The sequence below is a fragment of the Sodiomyces alcalophilus genome, assembly GCF_042370955.1.
Source record: "Sodiomyces alcalophilus JCM 7366 unplaced genomic scaffold ACRALscaffold_4, whole genome shotgun sequence".
Taxonomy (NCBI): Eukaryota; Fungi; Ascomycota; class Sordariomycetes; order Glomerellales; family Plectosphaerellaceae; genus Sodiomyces; species Sodiomyces alcalophilus.
In genome coordinates this window covers 823,288-839,849 of record NW_027263535.1, presented here as the reverse complement: position 1 = coordinate 839,849, position 16,562 = coordinate 823,288, and the positions used below count along the sequence as shown (strand labels likewise).

At 56.0% G+C, this 16,562-nt stretch overlaps 7 protein-coding genes and 1 non-coding gene across 8 annotated transcripts; 2 read left to right on the top strand and 6 right to left on the bottom strand.

Moving 5' to 3' along the window:
- Positions 1–461: 461 nt before the first annotated feature.
- On the bottom strand, positions 462–1,976 carry ACRALDRAFT_2105032 (uncharacterized protein; the record flags this gene model as incomplete). The annotated part of the gene is made up of 2 exons (XM_071023222.1): positions 462–869; positions 936–1,976. 2 exons carry the CDS (start codon positions 1,974–1,976, stop codon positions 462–464), a joined length of 1,449 nt encoding a protein of 482 aa, XP_070874569.1.
- Positions 1,977–2,159: 183 nt separating this feature from the next.
- Positions 2,160–4,278, bottom strand: ACRALDRAFT_1076879 (uncharacterized protein). The gene is made up of 3 exons (XM_071018553.1): positions 3,440–4,278; positions 3,135–3,385; positions 2,160–3,049 (listed from the first exon to the last, which is right to left on the bottom strand). Exons 1-3 carry the CDS (start codon positions 3,743–3,745, stop codon positions 2,275–2,277), a joined length of 1,332 nt encoding a protein of 443 aa, XP_070874568.1. The 5' UTR covers positions 3,746–4,278; the 3' UTR covers positions 2,160–2,274.
- A 101-nt stretch (positions 4,279–4,379) lies between these two features.
- ACRALDRAFT_1094130 (uncharacterized protein) lies at positions 4,380–6,287 on the bottom strand (the record flags this gene model as incomplete). The annotated part of the gene is made up of 16 exons (XM_071019705.1): positions 4,380–4,451; positions 4,518–4,557; positions 4,621–4,713; positions 4,748–4,866; positions 4,907–4,933; positions 4,973–5,086; positions 5,114–5,160; positions 5,261–5,297; positions 5,332–5,362; positions 5,406–5,536; positions 5,610–5,656; positions 5,718–5,730; positions 5,808–5,841; positions 5,866–5,894; positions 5,936–6,088; positions 6,130–6,287. 16 exons carry the CDS (start codon positions 6,285–6,287, stop codon positions 4,418–4,420), a joined length of 1,107 nt encoding a protein of 368 aa, XP_070874567.1. The 3' UTR covers positions 4,380–4,417.
- A 61-nt stretch (positions 6,288–6,348) lies between these two features.
- On the top strand, positions 6,349–7,912 carry ACRALDRAFT_1071199 (uncharacterized protein; the record flags this gene model as incomplete). The annotated part of the gene is made up of 6 exons (XM_071017839.1): positions 6,349–6,522; positions 6,594–6,966; positions 7,094–7,211; positions 7,289–7,353; positions 7,410–7,440; positions 7,513–7,912. 6 exons carry the CDS (start codon positions 6,349–6,351, stop codon positions 7,910–7,912), a joined length of 1,161 nt encoding a protein of 386 aa, XP_070874566.1.
- Positions 7,913–8,336: 424 nt separating this feature from the next.
- Positions 8,337–9,041, bottom strand: ACRALDRAFT_2027271 (uncharacterized protein; the record flags this gene model as incomplete). The annotated part of the gene is made up of 1 exon (XM_071020453.1): positions 8,337–9,041. The coding sequence occupies one exon, from the start codon at positions 9,039–9,041 to the stop codon at positions 8,337–8,339; it is 705 nt and encodes a 234-aa protein (XP_070874565.1).
- Positions 9,042–9,978: 937 nt separating this feature from the next.
- ACRALDRAFT_t142 lies at positions 9,979–10,075 on the bottom strand. Its single transcript has one exon. It is a non-coding gene; the product is annotated as a tRNA-Gln (tRNA).
- Positions 10,076–11,038: 963 nt separating this feature from the next.
- ACRALDRAFT_2058948 (uncharacterized protein) lies at positions 11,039–12,806 on the bottom strand. The gene has a single exon (XM_071021861.1). The coding sequence runs from the start codon at positions 12,061–12,063 to the stop codon at positions 11,605–11,607; it is 459 nt and encodes a 152-aa protein (XP_070874564.1). The 5' UTR covers positions 12,064–12,806; the 3' UTR covers positions 11,039–11,604.
- Positions 12,807–14,327: 1,521 nt separating this feature from the next.
- ACRALDRAFT_1071201 (uncharacterized protein) lies at positions 14,328–16,168 on the top strand (the record flags this gene model as incomplete). Its single annotated transcript, XM_071017840.1, has 3 exons — positions 14,328–14,639; positions 14,753–15,955; positions 16,034–16,168. The coding sequence occupies 3 exons, from the start codon at positions 14,328–14,330 to the stop codon at positions 16,166–16,168; spliced, it is 1,650 nt and encodes a 549-aa protein (XP_070874563.1).
- Positions 16,169–16,562: the final 394 nt, after the last annotated feature.

Here is a 16,562-nt window from a genome sequence, read left to right as displayed (position 1 = left end):
TCGCCCGACGGTGTAGGACTTGAGTTCTCGAAGAAAACCAAGCTCATGGCCCGCCGCCAAATGGTAGACCCCAAGGTCTGCCGGTCATCTACCGAGACGAGAATGCGACGGGGTTATACTTCCCCTCCTAGGCCTAACTGGCTATCTACCTAATACGAATACCTCCCTCGTAAACATTATTTTTAGACCCGTGAGATAATCATAGTAATAATAATAACTAATATTAAAGGCGATGCCCTCGCGTCACCTAATAAGGACTGTTTTCCCGACAGCCGCGTTGGTGAGATGGTGATGGTACCCAGCAGCATAGCTAAACTGGCTACTCAATAGTATTGCCTAGAAGGATTAAGTGGGTGGTCACGGATAAGTACGGACGGGGGATTCTCTTACTGTCTGGTCTAGTGGTTGTAATACCGTTCCTCAGAACTGGTCAGATTCGCCGGCCTCGCTTCCATGCTTCGTCATTTAGCCCACGGAGCCTTGGTCATGGCGATCTGCGCATCCGTCGAGCCGCCACCACCTCTCGTTCCTTCGTCTCTCTCTCCATCAACTCCCCGCCCGGCTCCCGAGGGCGGGGATGGCCGCACCGTCGTCGCTGGTCCTTGCGCCGATCCGCTTGGGGAACCGGCCCATGGGGCGCGGGAGTACGGGATGCCGGGGCCGCCGGGGGGCATGCGCGCTGCGGCTCCTGCTGCCCAGGGCGCTGCGGTGCCAGAGGTGGCAGCGGGTGGCTGGTTGGTGAGGTGGATGGAGTGGGCGGGCGGGGCGGCGTCGGGGTCCTGGTCCCAGGAGAGGAGGGAGCCAAAGTTGAAGTGCTGGACGACGGGGAACTTGGAGAGGACTTCTGCGTTGTACATTTTGATCATGCCCTGCGAAGGCAGCGTTAGTTATTTCCCTCCCGTCATCCATCCTCTGTCGAGCGACATCAAATGTACCTTGTTAATTTTTCCCCAGCCGTCGCGGACACCGCTGATGTCGAACAAGATGGGGCTATGCTCCCAGAAAGGGCCGGTCTTGACGTCGTTGATGAACCCAATGGCGGAAAAGTACATGTTGGTTTCGCGCCAGTAGGCCACCGTATCAGCCTTGACCACGTTCCCCGTGCTGGGCGCCCCGCGGACGGACCCGTCCGTCGGCATGGGCTGGTCGCTCCCCCCGGCGATCGGGCGGGTCAGCTGGGCGGAGCCAAAGACGTAGGGGAGGAAAAAGTGGTCGTCGAGACCCCAGACGCCGTGGGATCCGGCGGGTTCCATGGTGTAGGTTTGGATCAGCCGGCGGACCACCCGCAGGTAGGGCTCCACCACGCCGAGGACGATCAGGCGCTCGATTTCGCCGTCGGAGGTCGCGGGAGGGAAGAAGCGCAGCTTCCAGAGGCAGGCCAGGAAGGCCAGGAAGGAGAGCTCGTGGCCGGTCCCGTAGTCTATGCGCTGCGGGCTGCCGAAGCCGCCGAGGAGGTACGCGGTGATTTCGTCCTTGGCGCGGAGGGCGTCGGGGGGAGGGTTTCCGAAGGAGAGGACGGCGGGCGGGAGGAGTTCGTCTAGCATGGCGGAGCTGCGCTCCTCGAAAAGGGAGGACCATTTGCGGAAGCTGGCATTGCCGAAGCGGCGCGGGCCGGGGTCGGGGGGTGCGAGGTCGATGAGCGACTCGGCTTCGTTGAGGAGGCGGCGGAGGGAACGGATCGGGGTGGGGAGGGCGTCTTCGCGAGGTAGCGAGGTCAGGGGGAAGGTCTGGATGGTTTCGTTTGGCTTGCCTTCGGGAGTCGTGGAGTGGACGCGGCGAGGGCAAAGGGAGCGGTTCAGTTGCAGGATGAAGATGCCAATGTCTCGGTAGGCTTTTGTGGTGAGGAAGGTTGTCACGTCGGGACCTTCATTGATGCATTTCGCGGGACGCTGAAATACGTGGGGTGAGCTTGGGTCCAGAAGTTCGAGGCTGGGGAAAGTCGACTGGACGGGCGGGGTGTTTGAGGGTGGATTCATGGTTGCTGAGATGTTGACGAGTGCATCTCTGTCAAGTGAGGGGATGAAGTGGAAGAAGGTAGGTGGGATAGTAGGTGGATGAGATGAGGTCAGTTGCATGGTTAGTCATCATTCATAGATTCGTATGCTTAGTCACTGTACTTCGTAGGTACCTATGTACACATCACGTGAGAGGGACGCAAATTGAAAATAGGTAATCATCGTAATTCATTTCCTCTTTGTATATACACACCTCGTCTTCCCCTTATCATGACCGTCCGAGTATTTACGATTGCAAAACGTCACTACTATACACTTCCTACGCCAGCTCGCACTCGATCAGGCTCTCCACACCCTCGCCCTTGCCCCAGATGTTGACAATCTTGAGCCCCGCCTTGCCGAGAAGCCTGCGCCAGTCGGCCTCGGTGCGCTCCTTGGAGGTGAAGAGCGACAACATGACGAGGTCGAGGGCGGTGGCCTGCCAGTCGGCGCCGGTCCCGGGGATGACGTTCTCGTTGATGAGCAGCTTGCTGTAGCCGGGCTTCATGGCGGCGGTTACGCGGGCGAGGATGGAGTCGCACACGTCGTCGGTCCAGTCGTGGAGGACCGAGTGCATGTAGTAGGCGCGGGCGCCCTTGACGGGCTGCTCGGTGTGGAAGTCGTAGGGCATGCGCTCGATGCGCGGGTGCAGGTCGACAATCTGGTCCAGCACGCGGTCGAGGTCCTGCAGCACCAGGCGGCCGGGGGCGTCGGGGTGCTTGCGGCGGAACTCGTCCAGGTCGTGGCCGATGCTGCCGCCAATGTCGACGAGCAGGGCCGCGTCGGGGTCGCTCGTGTCGGCGCCGTCGATGAGCCGCTCCTGCACGGGGAAGAAGCCGTCGTCCATCCACGAGGGCCGGCCCTGGCGGTAGCCGCCCATGTGGTGGTTGAAGTACTGGCCCCACGGCGGGTTGGCCTGGACGTACTCGAAGAAGTTGAGGTCGGTCTTGCACCGCACCTGCAGGGGACCCGCCCGCGGATCCGACGGCGGCTCGTAGCCGTGCTCGAGGAAGTACTCGGTCAAGCTGGCGACGGCAGGGATGCAGCTTCCGAGGCTGTCGGCGGTCAGCACGGTACATTTTTTTTGACCCGAGATTGACAGGGGGCAGATCGGCATCGAGAGGGGAGGAGGGAACTTACATGCAAGGATAGCCGTCTCCAATGATGGGGATGGTGAGGGACTTTGTAAAGTTGTTCGGCTCGTACACGTCCTCGCCAATCTCCTTCAGATATCCCATGGCGGCGATATGGCGAAGCAACCGGGCCAGCAGTAGCGGGCTCGCCTTGAGAGACTCGGCGAGTTCCTCGACTGTGACGGGTCTTCCCTTCTTCACCATCTCAACGAACAGTCCGGACTCGACACCCACGGACAGGGCAGACGAGACGGCGGGCTAGCTTGTCAGCACATGGTGATGGACGGGTGCGGGAGATGGGGGCATGCCAACCTGGGCCCAAAGGTGCTTGATCATGGTCTCCCGTGGCGTCTCCAAGGCCTGGACCAGCGATCGTGCCTTCTTCAGGAGCTTCAGACGAGTCTCATCGTCCTCGACCGGGCCGCTTCCGAGGTCGGCAATCTCCCTGGCTAGGCCAGGGGCGGCCTTTAGATCTGCGGCCCTGAGGGCCACGGACACGTCGACGGTGTGACCGTTGACGTCGCCGTTTGTGTGACCATTGGCGTTGCCGTTGACGTCGCCGTTCACGTGGCTCTTGACGTCGCCGTTGACGTTGCCGTTGGTGATGACGGAAGCCATGCTGAAAGATAGGTAGGGATGCGGCCCGCGGGGGATTACGCTTGACGACGAGGATAACGGTGTAACGATGTACGTTGTACTCGCTTACGAACGACAATAATAGGTCCGAGGGCGTATGAGAGCACGAAATAAGGTAGGAAAAACAGAGCGCAGAGGCAAGATACTCGACGGGATACAAGGAAGGACTTGCAGGAGATTCTTTTTTCAACAGACTTCTTCGACGGCGCAACCCCAGTCGCTCTAATAAGGGCACGACTTTTGCTTCCCCACCACACCACTCGAACCTCTCGAGTTGCTACTGAGCCTTATTCGATGGATCGATGGATCGATACCTCATCGATACTACCTGTTGGTGTTCATCGATGTACCCCTTACCCCCCCTTGGTGCAGCGCTTGGCTCTTGGTGTGTCCAAGCTTGTTTCTGCATGGGAGAGTGGGGCGAAGACCGGGTCAAGGGTCGCGTCGATGGTCGTCCGGTTCCCCGGCGGACCGTGCTCAGTTGTTGGACCCGAAGAGGAAAGGGTTTCCGTCGCTTGTCGCCGCGTAAGAAATTAGAGTTCCGGGGCCTGTCCTCTGTATTCGTACGTTGTACGCCGGGACACTCCGTACTGGCGGAAGGGAATGCGTCAAAAGCACGAGCATCTATACTCTAGTACCGGCAGTATTGCGCACCTACGTGGGTGGTTCGTACGGGCTACGGAAACGTCTTCAATATCGCACCGTGGCGATCGATATCGCCGATCCACCAGTGTACGTTGTACGTTGTCAGCACGGTCGTGGGAGGTGTTCGTGCCGCATGCGGGCCGTGGTCTCTTCATAGTGGCCCCGGGGAAGCCAGTACAACGTACAACGTATTCAAGGCTACGACTCCACACTGGAAGTCTGTTGGCCGTAGTCCTGGGTGGCAAGGAAGGGAATTCGTAAGCCCGGAACGGCTTCCGGGTTCGGTTGGCACGAGATCCTTGTTTCTTACATGCACGGCAGTGTGATGAGATCCTTCACGTTCGTCACATCTCACAACAGAGTACAACGTACAGACATGGGGGCCGAGGATGTGGTTGGCGCGGGACAAACTGCATCCACTCTCGTTCTTGAAAAGCACAAGATTTGCAGAAACCGTTCTTCAAATGCATGTCTCACCTCGTGAAGAAAAACCAAGACGAGAGAGAGCTGTATGGGCTGTATATACTGTATGCGATTAGTACACTGCCTTCTTACACTACCCACAGCAGTTCCCCAGGTTCCCGTCTCTTCGTCAAATGCTCGACAAAAGACATTATGATAAGCGTGTGATCAGGGGTATTCGGGGTGCATAAGTACAACCGACCATGCATGAAGATTCTGCCGTGTTGTGACACGAATCCGGACCCCTGGTCGACCTCTGCCCTGCTATTTACATCCTTGTTCTGCAGCGGCTTACATACAACGAACCACGTACATGGTCAGGGGAAGGAAAAAAGGAGGGAACAAGGAGAAAAGAAATGGGCCCAAGAAACTTTGGGTATCACATCTCACATGCTCGGCGCTGAATCGTCCGTCCAGTCTCTTATGGCTTCGGTCTGATGGAGGTGCAGAATACAACGCACACATCCATTTTACTCTCTGCTGTCGTCAAGACTGGTTTCAGTCATTCGATCGGCCGTTTCATTACCTTATATACGCTGTAATATGGCCATGGAATAGAGCAATCGTTCCAGTCTAGCATATGCCGAGCGGTTGCTTCTCATGAACCACACCTTCAGCGTCAATTGGTCGTCGACACGTGTAGAACCGCTTTGAGAGAGTCTGTATCTGGGTATAGACCAATTGCGTACATATAAGATATATGTAGGTACGTTGTATGTAATAAGATGAATCGCCACACGGCATGGTGACTCCCCTGAACTTGAATCTCGGTTCGGGGGCCTCGCACTTCTTATACCACATGCATCTATTATCCCGAGGAGAAGGGAGAGAAAGGGGTGGCCAATACTAGGGTCAACAGTCTTGCCATCGGCAGTTCATGTCCAATGATACGTTGTACGTTATATGTAAGGCTGTATAGATTTGTGTATAATGCAACGTAAAGGAGTCCAGTAGGAGACGGCAGCGAAGGCCTATGCAACATCATCCCACCTAACCCTTGCCCCCAGCCTGTGCCTTGTGCTGGCTGTATGTAATCACGTATTTCAGCCACAATACCATACAGACAGTGGAGAGGCGAGACGAGAGAGCTCTTGAGTGAGATATGATGAAACATTCGCATCTTGGAATAGAGTAGAACAGAGGTACGGTACTCTTTGACCGGTGGGATCCTCCAATGCCGATCCCGTCATCGTCCCCTGGCCGCTTTCTTTCATCTCTCTCGGCACATGGATGACCACGGGCGACGGTCATCTTCTGACTCGCCTCGTCCAGGGGCGCATTGTGAATACGATGTGTCGGTTCTTAACATGAGGTCCTCCTCAGACTTGCTCAATGGTTGAGTGCTCGAATTAATCCTGATTGTCTGGCCGGTCTTCCAACGGCGGTCATATTTTTGGTCTTTCATTTCTTTGTGCATCGTTCTTTGTTCTATTCTCGACCCTCTTTGCCAATCTCCTGCTCATAGTCTCCAGTCAGTTATGGACGAGTCTTTCTCCCCCGAGTACCTTGCGGCCAACAAGGGCCCGAGTATCCTGGGCAGCACCATCGCCGTCTCCATCGCCAGCACCCTCTTCGCTGCAGCCCGTCTGTTTGTCCGAGGCAGAATCTTGCGGCAACTACATCTAGACGACTACCTGATTATCATTTCTGTGGTGAGTAGTAGCAACAAGTTGGTCAAAGGAACTAACCCTGGCTGATTGTATCTTGAACTTTCGCAAAATAGTTGGCAGGATGGACATCATTAGCAATGGCCATGACCGCCGTGTCCAACGGCAACGGTCGACATTTTGATACCCTTTCGCTGCAGCAGAAACAGGACGTGATTCTATGGACCATTGCCGGTTTCCCTCCCGGTATCGTCTCCTTTGGCGTACCCAAACTCGCCGTCGTCGCCCTCCTTACGCGCATCATGAACCCTTCGAGATGGCACACCATTTTCCTGTGGACCTTGACCGGCCTCTGTAACGTGGTCCTGATGGGCTGCACTGTCATTCTCTTTGCCCAGTGCCAGCCCTCCAAGTCGCAGTGGGACTTTAGTGTCCCAGGCGTGTGCTGGGATCGCTGGATTCTGGTCAGCTATGCCATAGCTGCTGGCGGTAAGCCCCTTTTCCCCGTTGCTTTTTCGTGCTTTTTTCTTGTTCTTCCAGTCTTCTACCTTGCGATAGCCCTGCCATTGCATGTCGTCGGCCTCCTTTTCAACGACCTGACTGACACGTCACACAGCCTTTTCTGCCTTTGTCGACCTATATCTCGCCATTTACCCTGCTTTGGTCCTGGCCAGGTTGAAGCTCAACATCAAGAAGAAAATTGCCCTAACCATAGCACTGGGTATTGGCTCGGTGTAAGTGACGATTGGGAAGGGAAATCTTGTCAACCTCCGTCTCGCCAGGTCCTGAACTGAACCAACTTTGCTTGCAGATCCACCGTCGTCGCCATCTACAAGTGCACTCGTCTGCCTTCTCTCGCCAGTCCAGACTTTTCATGTATGCCCATACTCTTCGTCCCTTTACGGAGATGATTTGCCTAACCGAGCTACTAGACGACACTTCCGACCTCATCATCTGGACCATGTAAGTCGGAATACCGCCTACCCGTACTCTGCATGTAAACACCGCGTCTTATACTAACACTGAACCTCCCAGCGTCGAGGGAAGCACCATCATCATCGCTTCATGCATCCCCATCCTCCAACCCCTCGTCGACATCCTCTTCGGCAAGCGTGCCCTGGGTAGCTCGTCCGACCCGCGATACAAATACCAGCACTACGGCACCGATCGCACGGGACCGAAGAACCTCAAGTCCGACTTGGATATGCCGTCCGTCCACCGCTCCGGCCACCACATCAGCAAATCCGAACAACATGGCGGGGAGAACGCGAGCGAGTACGAGTTGACCCGCGGGAACGCCTGGAAGAGCAGCCAGGAATCTATATTGGAGCGGAGTATGGTCCCAAGCGACGGCGCTATCATCAGGACCGATGTGTTTACCGTCAAGATCTCGCAGGCGAAATCGCACGACTCGAGGGGGGGCGCGGGATTTTGAGCCAGTTCGTTGTTGAGACTGGGCTTGCTGGGGCGCTTTTTCAGAGTCTGTGCTGCTTGCGCGACAGGCCCGCCATCGCGCTGGTGGCTGGCCTGCCGCCTACTCTTGTACAACTATGGGTTTCTGGATACTAAAAGTTTTAGATGCAAGGGCGCTTGACGCTCGCGCAGGCTTTGCAGACCTGCCATATCACGGCGTTTATCGGCGAGAGACATTTGCCTGGTTCCCTTTGGTCAGAGGTCAAGGGAGATGTTCCAACAGTTTGCGAGTTCGTCATTGGGTAGTTGCTATGATAAAAGAACGTCTTGTATATATTACTGAGAAATCAGGACACTGGCAGTGTCTACTCTAGAAATAGAAGCTTCTTTACCTGAGAATGCCCCCTGCCCGTGTCGGGCCCAGTCCCGCCTTACACGATCAAGATCTATTCATCTAAACCGTCGATATACGCGCACCCAAAATCTTCTAACATGGGGTTCCAGTCCTGAATTGTCTCGAAAATATGGACAAACACACGACGAACTGCCATGCTGCGTTGGACCGTATTCTCCCGTGTGGCACTCCGCAATCTCTGCCGCCAGCCGCCGCCTCTCTGACCGGAGAAGAGGAGGAGGTACGCGTGTGCCATGTGTACGATGAGTTGCTCTATTACTTCCGCAAATGTCAGACACCTCATACTTGTTCCGTGGGCGATGAACGTCTGCGGGTTCAGGGTGATGCGGGCGACGGAGGAGGTGGTGGTCGTTTGCCCGGATTGCGGGACGAGGACCGTGGCGCTTGCCGGGAAAGGGGAGTCGGTCTCGAGGATTGTGATGTCGAGGTGGCGGCAGAAAGTTAGGGTGCCACCGAAGAAACATTGATCGATAATCTCGGCACAGCGGGTGACGTGCTCGGCGTCTTCGTCGGGGTTATAGAGGCTGTGCCAGCCGTCGATCAGAGAGTATAGTAGAATATCTTGCATTTCGGCGTGATCCGGTACCCCGTCCTCCCGCGCGAAGTAGTAGGCGACAGCCTGGACCAACTCTGACACGCTGTGGGAGTGCAGGGCCAGACGGCCAGGCCGGCCATGGCCGTTCTTTAGCTCTTGGACACGGGTCGAGGGGATGTGGCAGGAGCAAATGTTAGTCATGCCGAACAATTCAAGCGGCACTGTGTAGTCTGTGTTATACAAGGTGGTGACAGAGGTGAAGGGGAGTAAGTTGGCTGCTGTGCTATTGAGGGCTCTAAGACAGACCCAGATTTTGAGAAGAAACGGTCATCTTATAAAGGGGATGTTGATTCAAGAGGCCCGACTATGACTGGGCTTATGTACAAGTTCAGGAGCCTACTGGCCTACCCAACGTGATTGTTTATAAGTGTTCGGGTCTGTCCGAGCAATGGAGGGGACTAAAAGGGAAAACACACGGTGTTGTCCTGACTCCTACTCGAGGCGTCGAGCCGTTTCGAGGGCTAACTGGGGTGAAGGCATTGTGAGTTTTAACTAAAGGTCGGGCATACGAGTAAAGAATGTGAAACATCAAGAGAGGCCCAGAGAGACCTGGAGGTAAAGAAAATGGCTGAGATGCGCCGATATCAGTTGGCCGGGTCGTTATTGTCTTTCAAACCTCAAGTGCTGTCAAAGAATTCACCGAGCTCGACTGGAAGTGGAGGGAAGATCTCGCTGTTCAGGACCAAACATGAACGTACTGTTACAGTCAATGTAAACGAGTTACTCGGTGAAGAGCCTGGGGAATTGACGAGTCGGCAGTTGACTACAGACGTCTGCAGAGTCAAAGCATGGGTCAAACTCTTCTGCGAACTTGCGAAGCCAGAAGACGTCTACGTGAGGGGCATAGACGACACATTCGCCTAAAGCAAGTAACAATGAGAAGGACACAAAGTAAACGTTGCTAAAATTTTTGATGCAATAAAGCTCAAGGACCCGGGGGAACACAAAGGTTGAAGAAAGTCGTGAGACTGGACGAAATGAAGAAGTTCAAAAAAAAAAAAAAAAAAAAAAAAAGCATGAGAAGAAGAAAAAAGAAGCAAAAAAACGAAAAGAAATAGAAAAAAAATACCAAAAAACGAGGTCCTACCCGGGTTCGAACCGGGGCTGTTCGGAATTTTTGAAGCTCGCTGGGAACTCTTCAAAACCGAAAGTCCTAACCACTAGACCATAGAACCTTGTGTTCTGTGTTGATTGGCTACACAACAGCAGGCTACATATACTCAGTCTGTACGGCAATCACCGATATTCTGCCCCTCACCGTTGCATTACATAAGTACCCAGCTTGGTAAACACACAAAGTACCTTGCATATTGTATTCGTACTCTCTTCATTCCGACAATCCTGGGCCACTCACCAGAGCAGCTCCAAGGTGGTGGAAGCCCGGGGCGACGCGGAACTAGCAGTATGCTTCTAATTCCAGTCTGCCTATTCCCAGGCTTCGTCACCTCTAATATCAGCCTATGAAGCTCTCCTCAGGTGAGTTCCTTTCAGTCCAATCGAAATCGACGCGAGCAGCACCCAGACAACCTTGCGAACTCTCGCCGTCCTTCGTGCCTTGCCTCTTCTGCTGGAACTCTTTGGTCCTTCCGTCTATCTAACGCCTCGACTCTAGGTAGCCTGTCATGCCAGATAGCCCAAGCGAGCTTCCCCCCCTAGGGGACCTACTAGCTGGGCTTGTCCCGTCTCCCTCGCGCCGGAACATGACGACAAAACAGCAAAACGAGGCCGCAGATGCTTCTTCCGAAGGCGATCTATCAGTTCGTGTCGATTTCGACAGCCTAAACCGGGCCATGCAGAAGTCCCGGGCACCCAAAACTCCGACATCCAAGGGCACTGCCGCCGCGCGACCTGCCCACCACCCCGAAACGCCGACCCAGACGACGACCCAGACGACGACGCCGACTAACGCCACCAAAAAGTCTCGGGAGTTCGTTTCACGGAATCAAGTGGCGAGTACACAGAGAGGCACGGGTGAGGGAACCGGAAGGACTGGGAAGGGTATCGAGGACACTGGGGGCACGGAGAGTATGGGGGACGGCCTACATCAACCGGTCGCTCACGGCCGCTCTGAACATTCTACACGCACGCATGGTCCCAACTTGAAGCGGAAATTGCCCTGGGACGACCCTGAAAGCCGTAAAAAGCGACGAGGGACGAAGCCATCCGGGGTTGCTACGCAGGCTACGACATCGCTTCCGGTTCGGCAGTCGTCCCCGGACCTTGGACAGCGCCCGGAGAATCCGCGCGACGCGGGATCCGTCGAGAAAGGCCGGACGGGGCCCCGGACGCCAGCGAAGCAGGTTGCCAGGGTCAATGGCGGTGCCCGGAAAGATGACCCGGAAAGGTTGCCCAGCCATCCGGATGCGTCGCTGATCACGTCCCCCGATAGCGGCAAATTCTCGCCTCTCACGGTCCCCATCCCAAGCGAGGCGCTGGAAGTCTTGGGGAAACTAATGGGTAGCCGAGGCTGGACCAACGCTGGGGGTCTATGGGACGTTCGATTATTCGAACAAGATGCCGAGCAATTCCTCCGTCGCGATTACGACGCCGGCGATGGCGAGGGCACGTGGCTGCCAAAGGGCGCATTCCACAAGCTGGGCCGATTCTTCAAGCGCATGGGGTGTATTTGCAAGGACATTCCCAGGTCACCAGGGTCACAGGAGCAGTTTGGCTATCTCGCCAATTGCGAAGCCATTATGCGACATTACATCTCGTCGGTGGACAAGTTGCTCCACGAGGTCATGTCCGCGGTCGAGGGCAAGGCCGACAATGGCGATGGCACGTCGTCGGCCAGCGCGAGACGCCGTGAGCACATGGCGGCACTGGGCCAATGGGTCATCCCGGCCGCGGTCATGGTCCTGAAGCTAGTGTACCTAGCGGGCGCCGCCGCGCGCGCGGGGGAGGAGGAGGCGGGGCTTGGGATACTGCTGCCGGCGGAGGCGCGGCACTCGCAGCAGACGCTGCAGCTGCTACGGCGGGTACTGTCGTGGTTGAGGTGGCTCGATAGGGCCATGACGACGGCGGTGGCAAAAGCGGAAGCAGAGGCGGAAAGACAGCCACAAGGCAGCAGCCAGAAGCTACCGGCGGCCATGTCTGAGAAAAAGGAACTGCAGGGGTTGATTCGCCATCTTGACGTGACGTTGGAGGATGCGTACCAGGCCATCACCCGGGAGGCGTGGGGGGATATCAATCTCCCGCGCGGCGGCGCGGTGGAAAGGGAGGCGCCGAAACGGCCGGCTGGTGTGAGAGGAGTTGACGAAACAGAGCCGCAACCAGAACCAGGAGGAGCAGTGGACTTGGGGACAGAGGGAATGACAGCGAAGCGTCCGCAGAAGGAGGCCCGGCGCAGCAGGAAAGAGAAGCTCCAGATGCAACGGTTCAAGGAATCGGTGATGCGGTATACAGAGGGAAGAAGTCCTAGCCCGGGGGAGACGCTGGGGCGGACATGCTACGAAGACGAGGGGCCAGAGGCATACGACGGGGAGGAAGAATCGTACCCGGAAGAAGTCGTGGGTAGGGTGCTGCGGATTCTGAGGTACGCGCAGCGACCGGACCCCAAGTCGATGGCGAGGAGTTTGGGGTACTCGGAGGCGCAAATCTGGGACATGATCGGACTCTTACGGACGGCGGCAGTGGATGCGGAGAAAAGGGGGCAGCGGATGCCGGAGGGGCTTCGGAGGTCGTTTAGCGTATTATATGGCGAAGGTCGGAGGCAGCAGCAAACGGAAGGAAGAATGAGACAAAGTGGGAGGGATATGATACGAAGGAGATGACATGAGAATCACGAGGCGAAGGATGAATGTGTTTGTGTTAGGGAAGGGATATAAGCAAGGCGTCAGGAGCAAGATACCCAATCGGATATGATTTTTGCCGTTGTCGTATTTATACCGTATTTATTGTATTATTTCTGCTTCTGATTATCGTGACGAATATTATGATGTTGTAGTTGTTGTAGTTGTTGTCGTCGTTATCGTCGTTGTTCTCGTTGATGGTGGTGATGGTGGTGATGAGGAAATTGCCGCGACGCGGTGCCGAGGCCGTTTGCCACGTGTTTTGGCTGCGGCTGAGCTGTTGGGGATTGTCGGTGGTGGAGTGGTTGGTGTTCGGCAGATGTGTCAGCCAGTCGTTTTGTGGGGTCACATTCCGTCAAGCCTCAAGTAGAGCTGTGGGCGGGTACAGTTTTGTGTGTACAACGCTTGTATCTTTATACCTTATCTTGACGCTTTAGGCAGATTAGGTACTTACACGTAGGTACCCAAGGTAGACCCCGCAAATGGAAGTACCTAGACCCTAACCCTCGTCTATTTTCCACCATTCACCTCTTCTCCTCTTCTTTCTCTTCCCATTCATCCATCTCCCGTCCCCATCTTATCATGGATCTTGGCTTCTTTCATCTCGCTCCATGCAAGCCAAGAACGCCGGAGATTTCGACCTTGAACCCGAAAGCTCGGGAGATGGAAAGAATCATTATCTAACCATCGTACCCCAAAAGGGAAATTCCTCGCCTTTGCCCACATTGAACGGATCCGACTCCGAGACGAATGACGCAGCACAAACTGCAGATGACGGCAGTCTTGACAGCTCTCTCTTGTTATTCCGTGGTCTCTATTATGCCTCGCGAGACATACGTGCGAGACATATTTGCCAGTCTCGGTCGATCCCTGGAAATGTTCAGCAGCAAGAGCGAAAAAGACGGCCAACGTCGTATCCGTCACAACCAGCGGCTCCCGTCCACCGTCATCTCTCCCTACCATCTGCCGACCACACCATCTCCTCTCGGCTGCTCGCATTATTCGACCCCTCAGATCTAAGTTTAGCCTCTTTCCCCACTGCCCTGCTTCCCCTCGTTTCCATACGTCCATACAAGGCCTCATCTCGGCATCACCCATCGGGATCCCCACAGGCGATGGATCGAAATGTGCTAAACCAACGGGCTAACCCCAGGTCCCCAGGCCTGCGCCGTACGGGGTAGCACAGTAGTATAGTGTCTAATGACACTAGGGAATACGCGCCGTTCGCCATTTCCATGTGAACTCGATTTCTTTTAGTCCATGGCCTCCCCCGTTTCCAGTCGCAAAACGCGCAACCGCAGCGACAGGGAACTCTCAGAAATAATTCTCCGCAAATCGCCCTGTCTTGCTTCTCTACCATGTGGCATATCGGATCCGACATGTGACCTGCTGCGTCGTATTTGACCCTTGTCATTTCCCTCTTTCCATTCCGTAGTGTGGCCTGGTCATCATCCTCATCTTCATCTTCACCCTCACCCTCATCCGCGCCCTCATCCTGGGTTCTAGGAACGACGATATTCAAAGCATTCAACCATCATCACATACATCAGCAATCCAGTAATCAGTTCAGGACGCTTACCTCGCTGTTTTCCCGTCGCTCCAATCTTTGGGACTGGCCTCGCGCCCCCTCGTCGAAATGCACGGCATCACCGAATCGCTGCTCGAGGGCCTCGCCCGCTACTGGCTCCCCATAGTCGTCACCCTATCCCTCGCCTGGCTCGTCAGGAACCGCTACCACAACGGCCTGAACAAGTACCCGGGTCCCTTCCTGGCTTCCCTGACCGACTGGTGGAGGCTGTTCGACGTGTGGAACCGACGTCCCGATATCACCCACCGAAAGCTTCATGAAAAGCATGGCGACGTCGTCCGCTTGGGGCCGAATACCCTTTCTTTCGCAGACCCGGCCGCTCTCAAGACCATCTACGGCTTGAACAAGGGCTTCATCAAGGTGAGAAAAGCTATTCTTCTCACTCCTAAATCCCTTGCCGACACTCCACACACCCTGCCTCCCTAAGACGCACACACCATACACACACTCGTGCTCTCGCTCACCACCCCCAGTCCGACTTTTACATCGTCCAGCAGTCCGTCGTCAGGGGAACCCGCCTCCCGTCCCTCTTCAGCACCACCGACAACGGCTTCCACTCCCAGTTCCGCCGCTGCGTCAACTCGGCCTTTTCCATGTCTGCCCTCGTCCAGTACGAGCCCTTTGTCGACAACACCACCAAGCTCTTCCTCGACCAGACGAGGAAGCTCTTCGCCGGCAAGCCCGAAGGCTGCGACTTCACCCGCTGGCTGCAGTTCTACGCCTTCGACGTCATCGGCGAAATCACCTACAGCAAGCGCCACGGCTTTGTCGAGAAGAACGAAGACATCGACGGCATCATCGCCTACCTCACCAACCTATTCCTCTACGTCGCCCCCATCGGCCAGATCCCCTTCCTCGACCTCCTCTTCCTCAAGAACCCCGTCTACCTCAAGCTCGCCCAGTGGGGCCTCATCGACGCCACCTTCCCCGTCGCCCGCTTCGCCCGCGCCCGCATGGCCGAGCGCCTACCCGACCTCAAGTCCGCCGACCACCCCCGCGACGCCAAGGAACCGCTCCTCCCCGTCGTCGGTGCCGCCGGCGCAGAGAGGCAGCCCGACCTGCTGTCCAAGTTCCTGGCCGCCCGCGAGGCCCGCCCCGACTTCATGACCGACACCCTCGTCCAGACCATGGCCGTGAGCATGGCCTTTGCCGGCTCCGAGACTACCGCCATCAGCCTCGCCGCCGTCTTCTACTACCTCCTCCGCACCCCGCCCGCCCTGGCCCGCCTGCGCGCCGAGCTCGACGACGCCGCCCGCGCCGGCCACTTCCACGACTGCCACTCCGGCCTCGTCACCTGGGCCGAGAGCCAGAAGCTCCCCTACCTCGACGCCTGCATCAAGGAGGCCTTCCGCCTCCACCCGGCCGCCGGCCTGCCCCTGGAGCGCATCGTGCCGGAGCCCGGCATGGAGATTGCCGGCCGCTTTGTCAAGGGCGGCACCATCGTCGGGTGCAGCGCTTGGATCATCCACCGGAGGAAGGAGATTTGGGGAGACGACGTCGACGTCTACCGACCCGAGCGGTGGATCCCCGGCCCGGGCGACGCCGAGGAGAAGAGGGTGCGCGAGATGAACGGCATGCTGTTTCACTTTGGCATGGGTAGCCGGACCTGCATCGGGAAGAACATTAGCTTGTTGGAGATTTACAAGTTGGTGCCCAGTCTTTTGAGGCGGTTTGAGGTAGGTCCCCGCTTGTTGCCCATTTTCCTATACCATTATGATCTTTGGCTAGATCCAAGCTGATTGTTTCCCCCGCAGATCAATTTCCAAGACCCAAACAAGGAGTGGGAACTTGTCAACGCGTGGTTCGTCAAGCAGAACAACTTCTGGGCGACCTTTGACGTGCGAGATCTTGTGCAGCCGGAGAAGAGTGAAAAGGCAGATGTGCTGTGAGTATATAACGACTAGAAGATGAAGCATGGGCCATTTTAGGGACTAGAGATGCATTCACCGTCCCGCGCGAAGTCGGGATACATGGCATGGCGGCTGTTTTCCAGGAATTCCATGTTCAGGCATGTAGTGCTTTTGAAGAATTACGTATATGATAATGATGAAGCTTTAGATATACAGGATTGTAGGCGACTGACAGATGGGATTATAAGAACCTCTGAGACGTCTGAGAAAGGGGTTGATGGCGGGATATACGATGACGACATATTCGAGCACGCTTTTACACTTCCTCAAGACCACTCTAATTCGAATGTATTGTGCCTATAGGCCTATTACTATGGTCATTCAGGCTATATGAGAAAAGAAACCAACGCTCCTACTATGCAATATATATACG

What these genes read in the sequence shown, in the direction of transcription:
- ACRALDRAFT_1076879 (XM_071018553.1), bottom strand. Translation starts at nt 3,745, where the DNA reads ATGGCTTCCGTCATCACCAACGGCAACGTCAACGGCGACGTCAAGAGC. An exon ending in TCAAGCACCTTTGGGCCCAG is followed by an intron (nt 3,386 to 3,439) that starts GTTGGCATGCCC and finishes CTGACAAGCTAG; the next exon opens with CCCGCCGTCTCGTCTGCCCT. An exon ending in GGAGACGGCTATCCTTGCAT is followed by an intron (nt 3,050 to 3,134) that starts GTAAGTTCCCTC and finishes GACCGCCGACAG; the next exon opens with CCTCGGAAGCTGCATCCCTG.
- ACRALDRAFT_2058948 (XM_071021861.1), bottom strand. Translation starts at nt 12,063, where the DNA reads ATGGCCTGGTACGCATCCTCCAACGTCACGTCAAGATGGCGAATCAAC.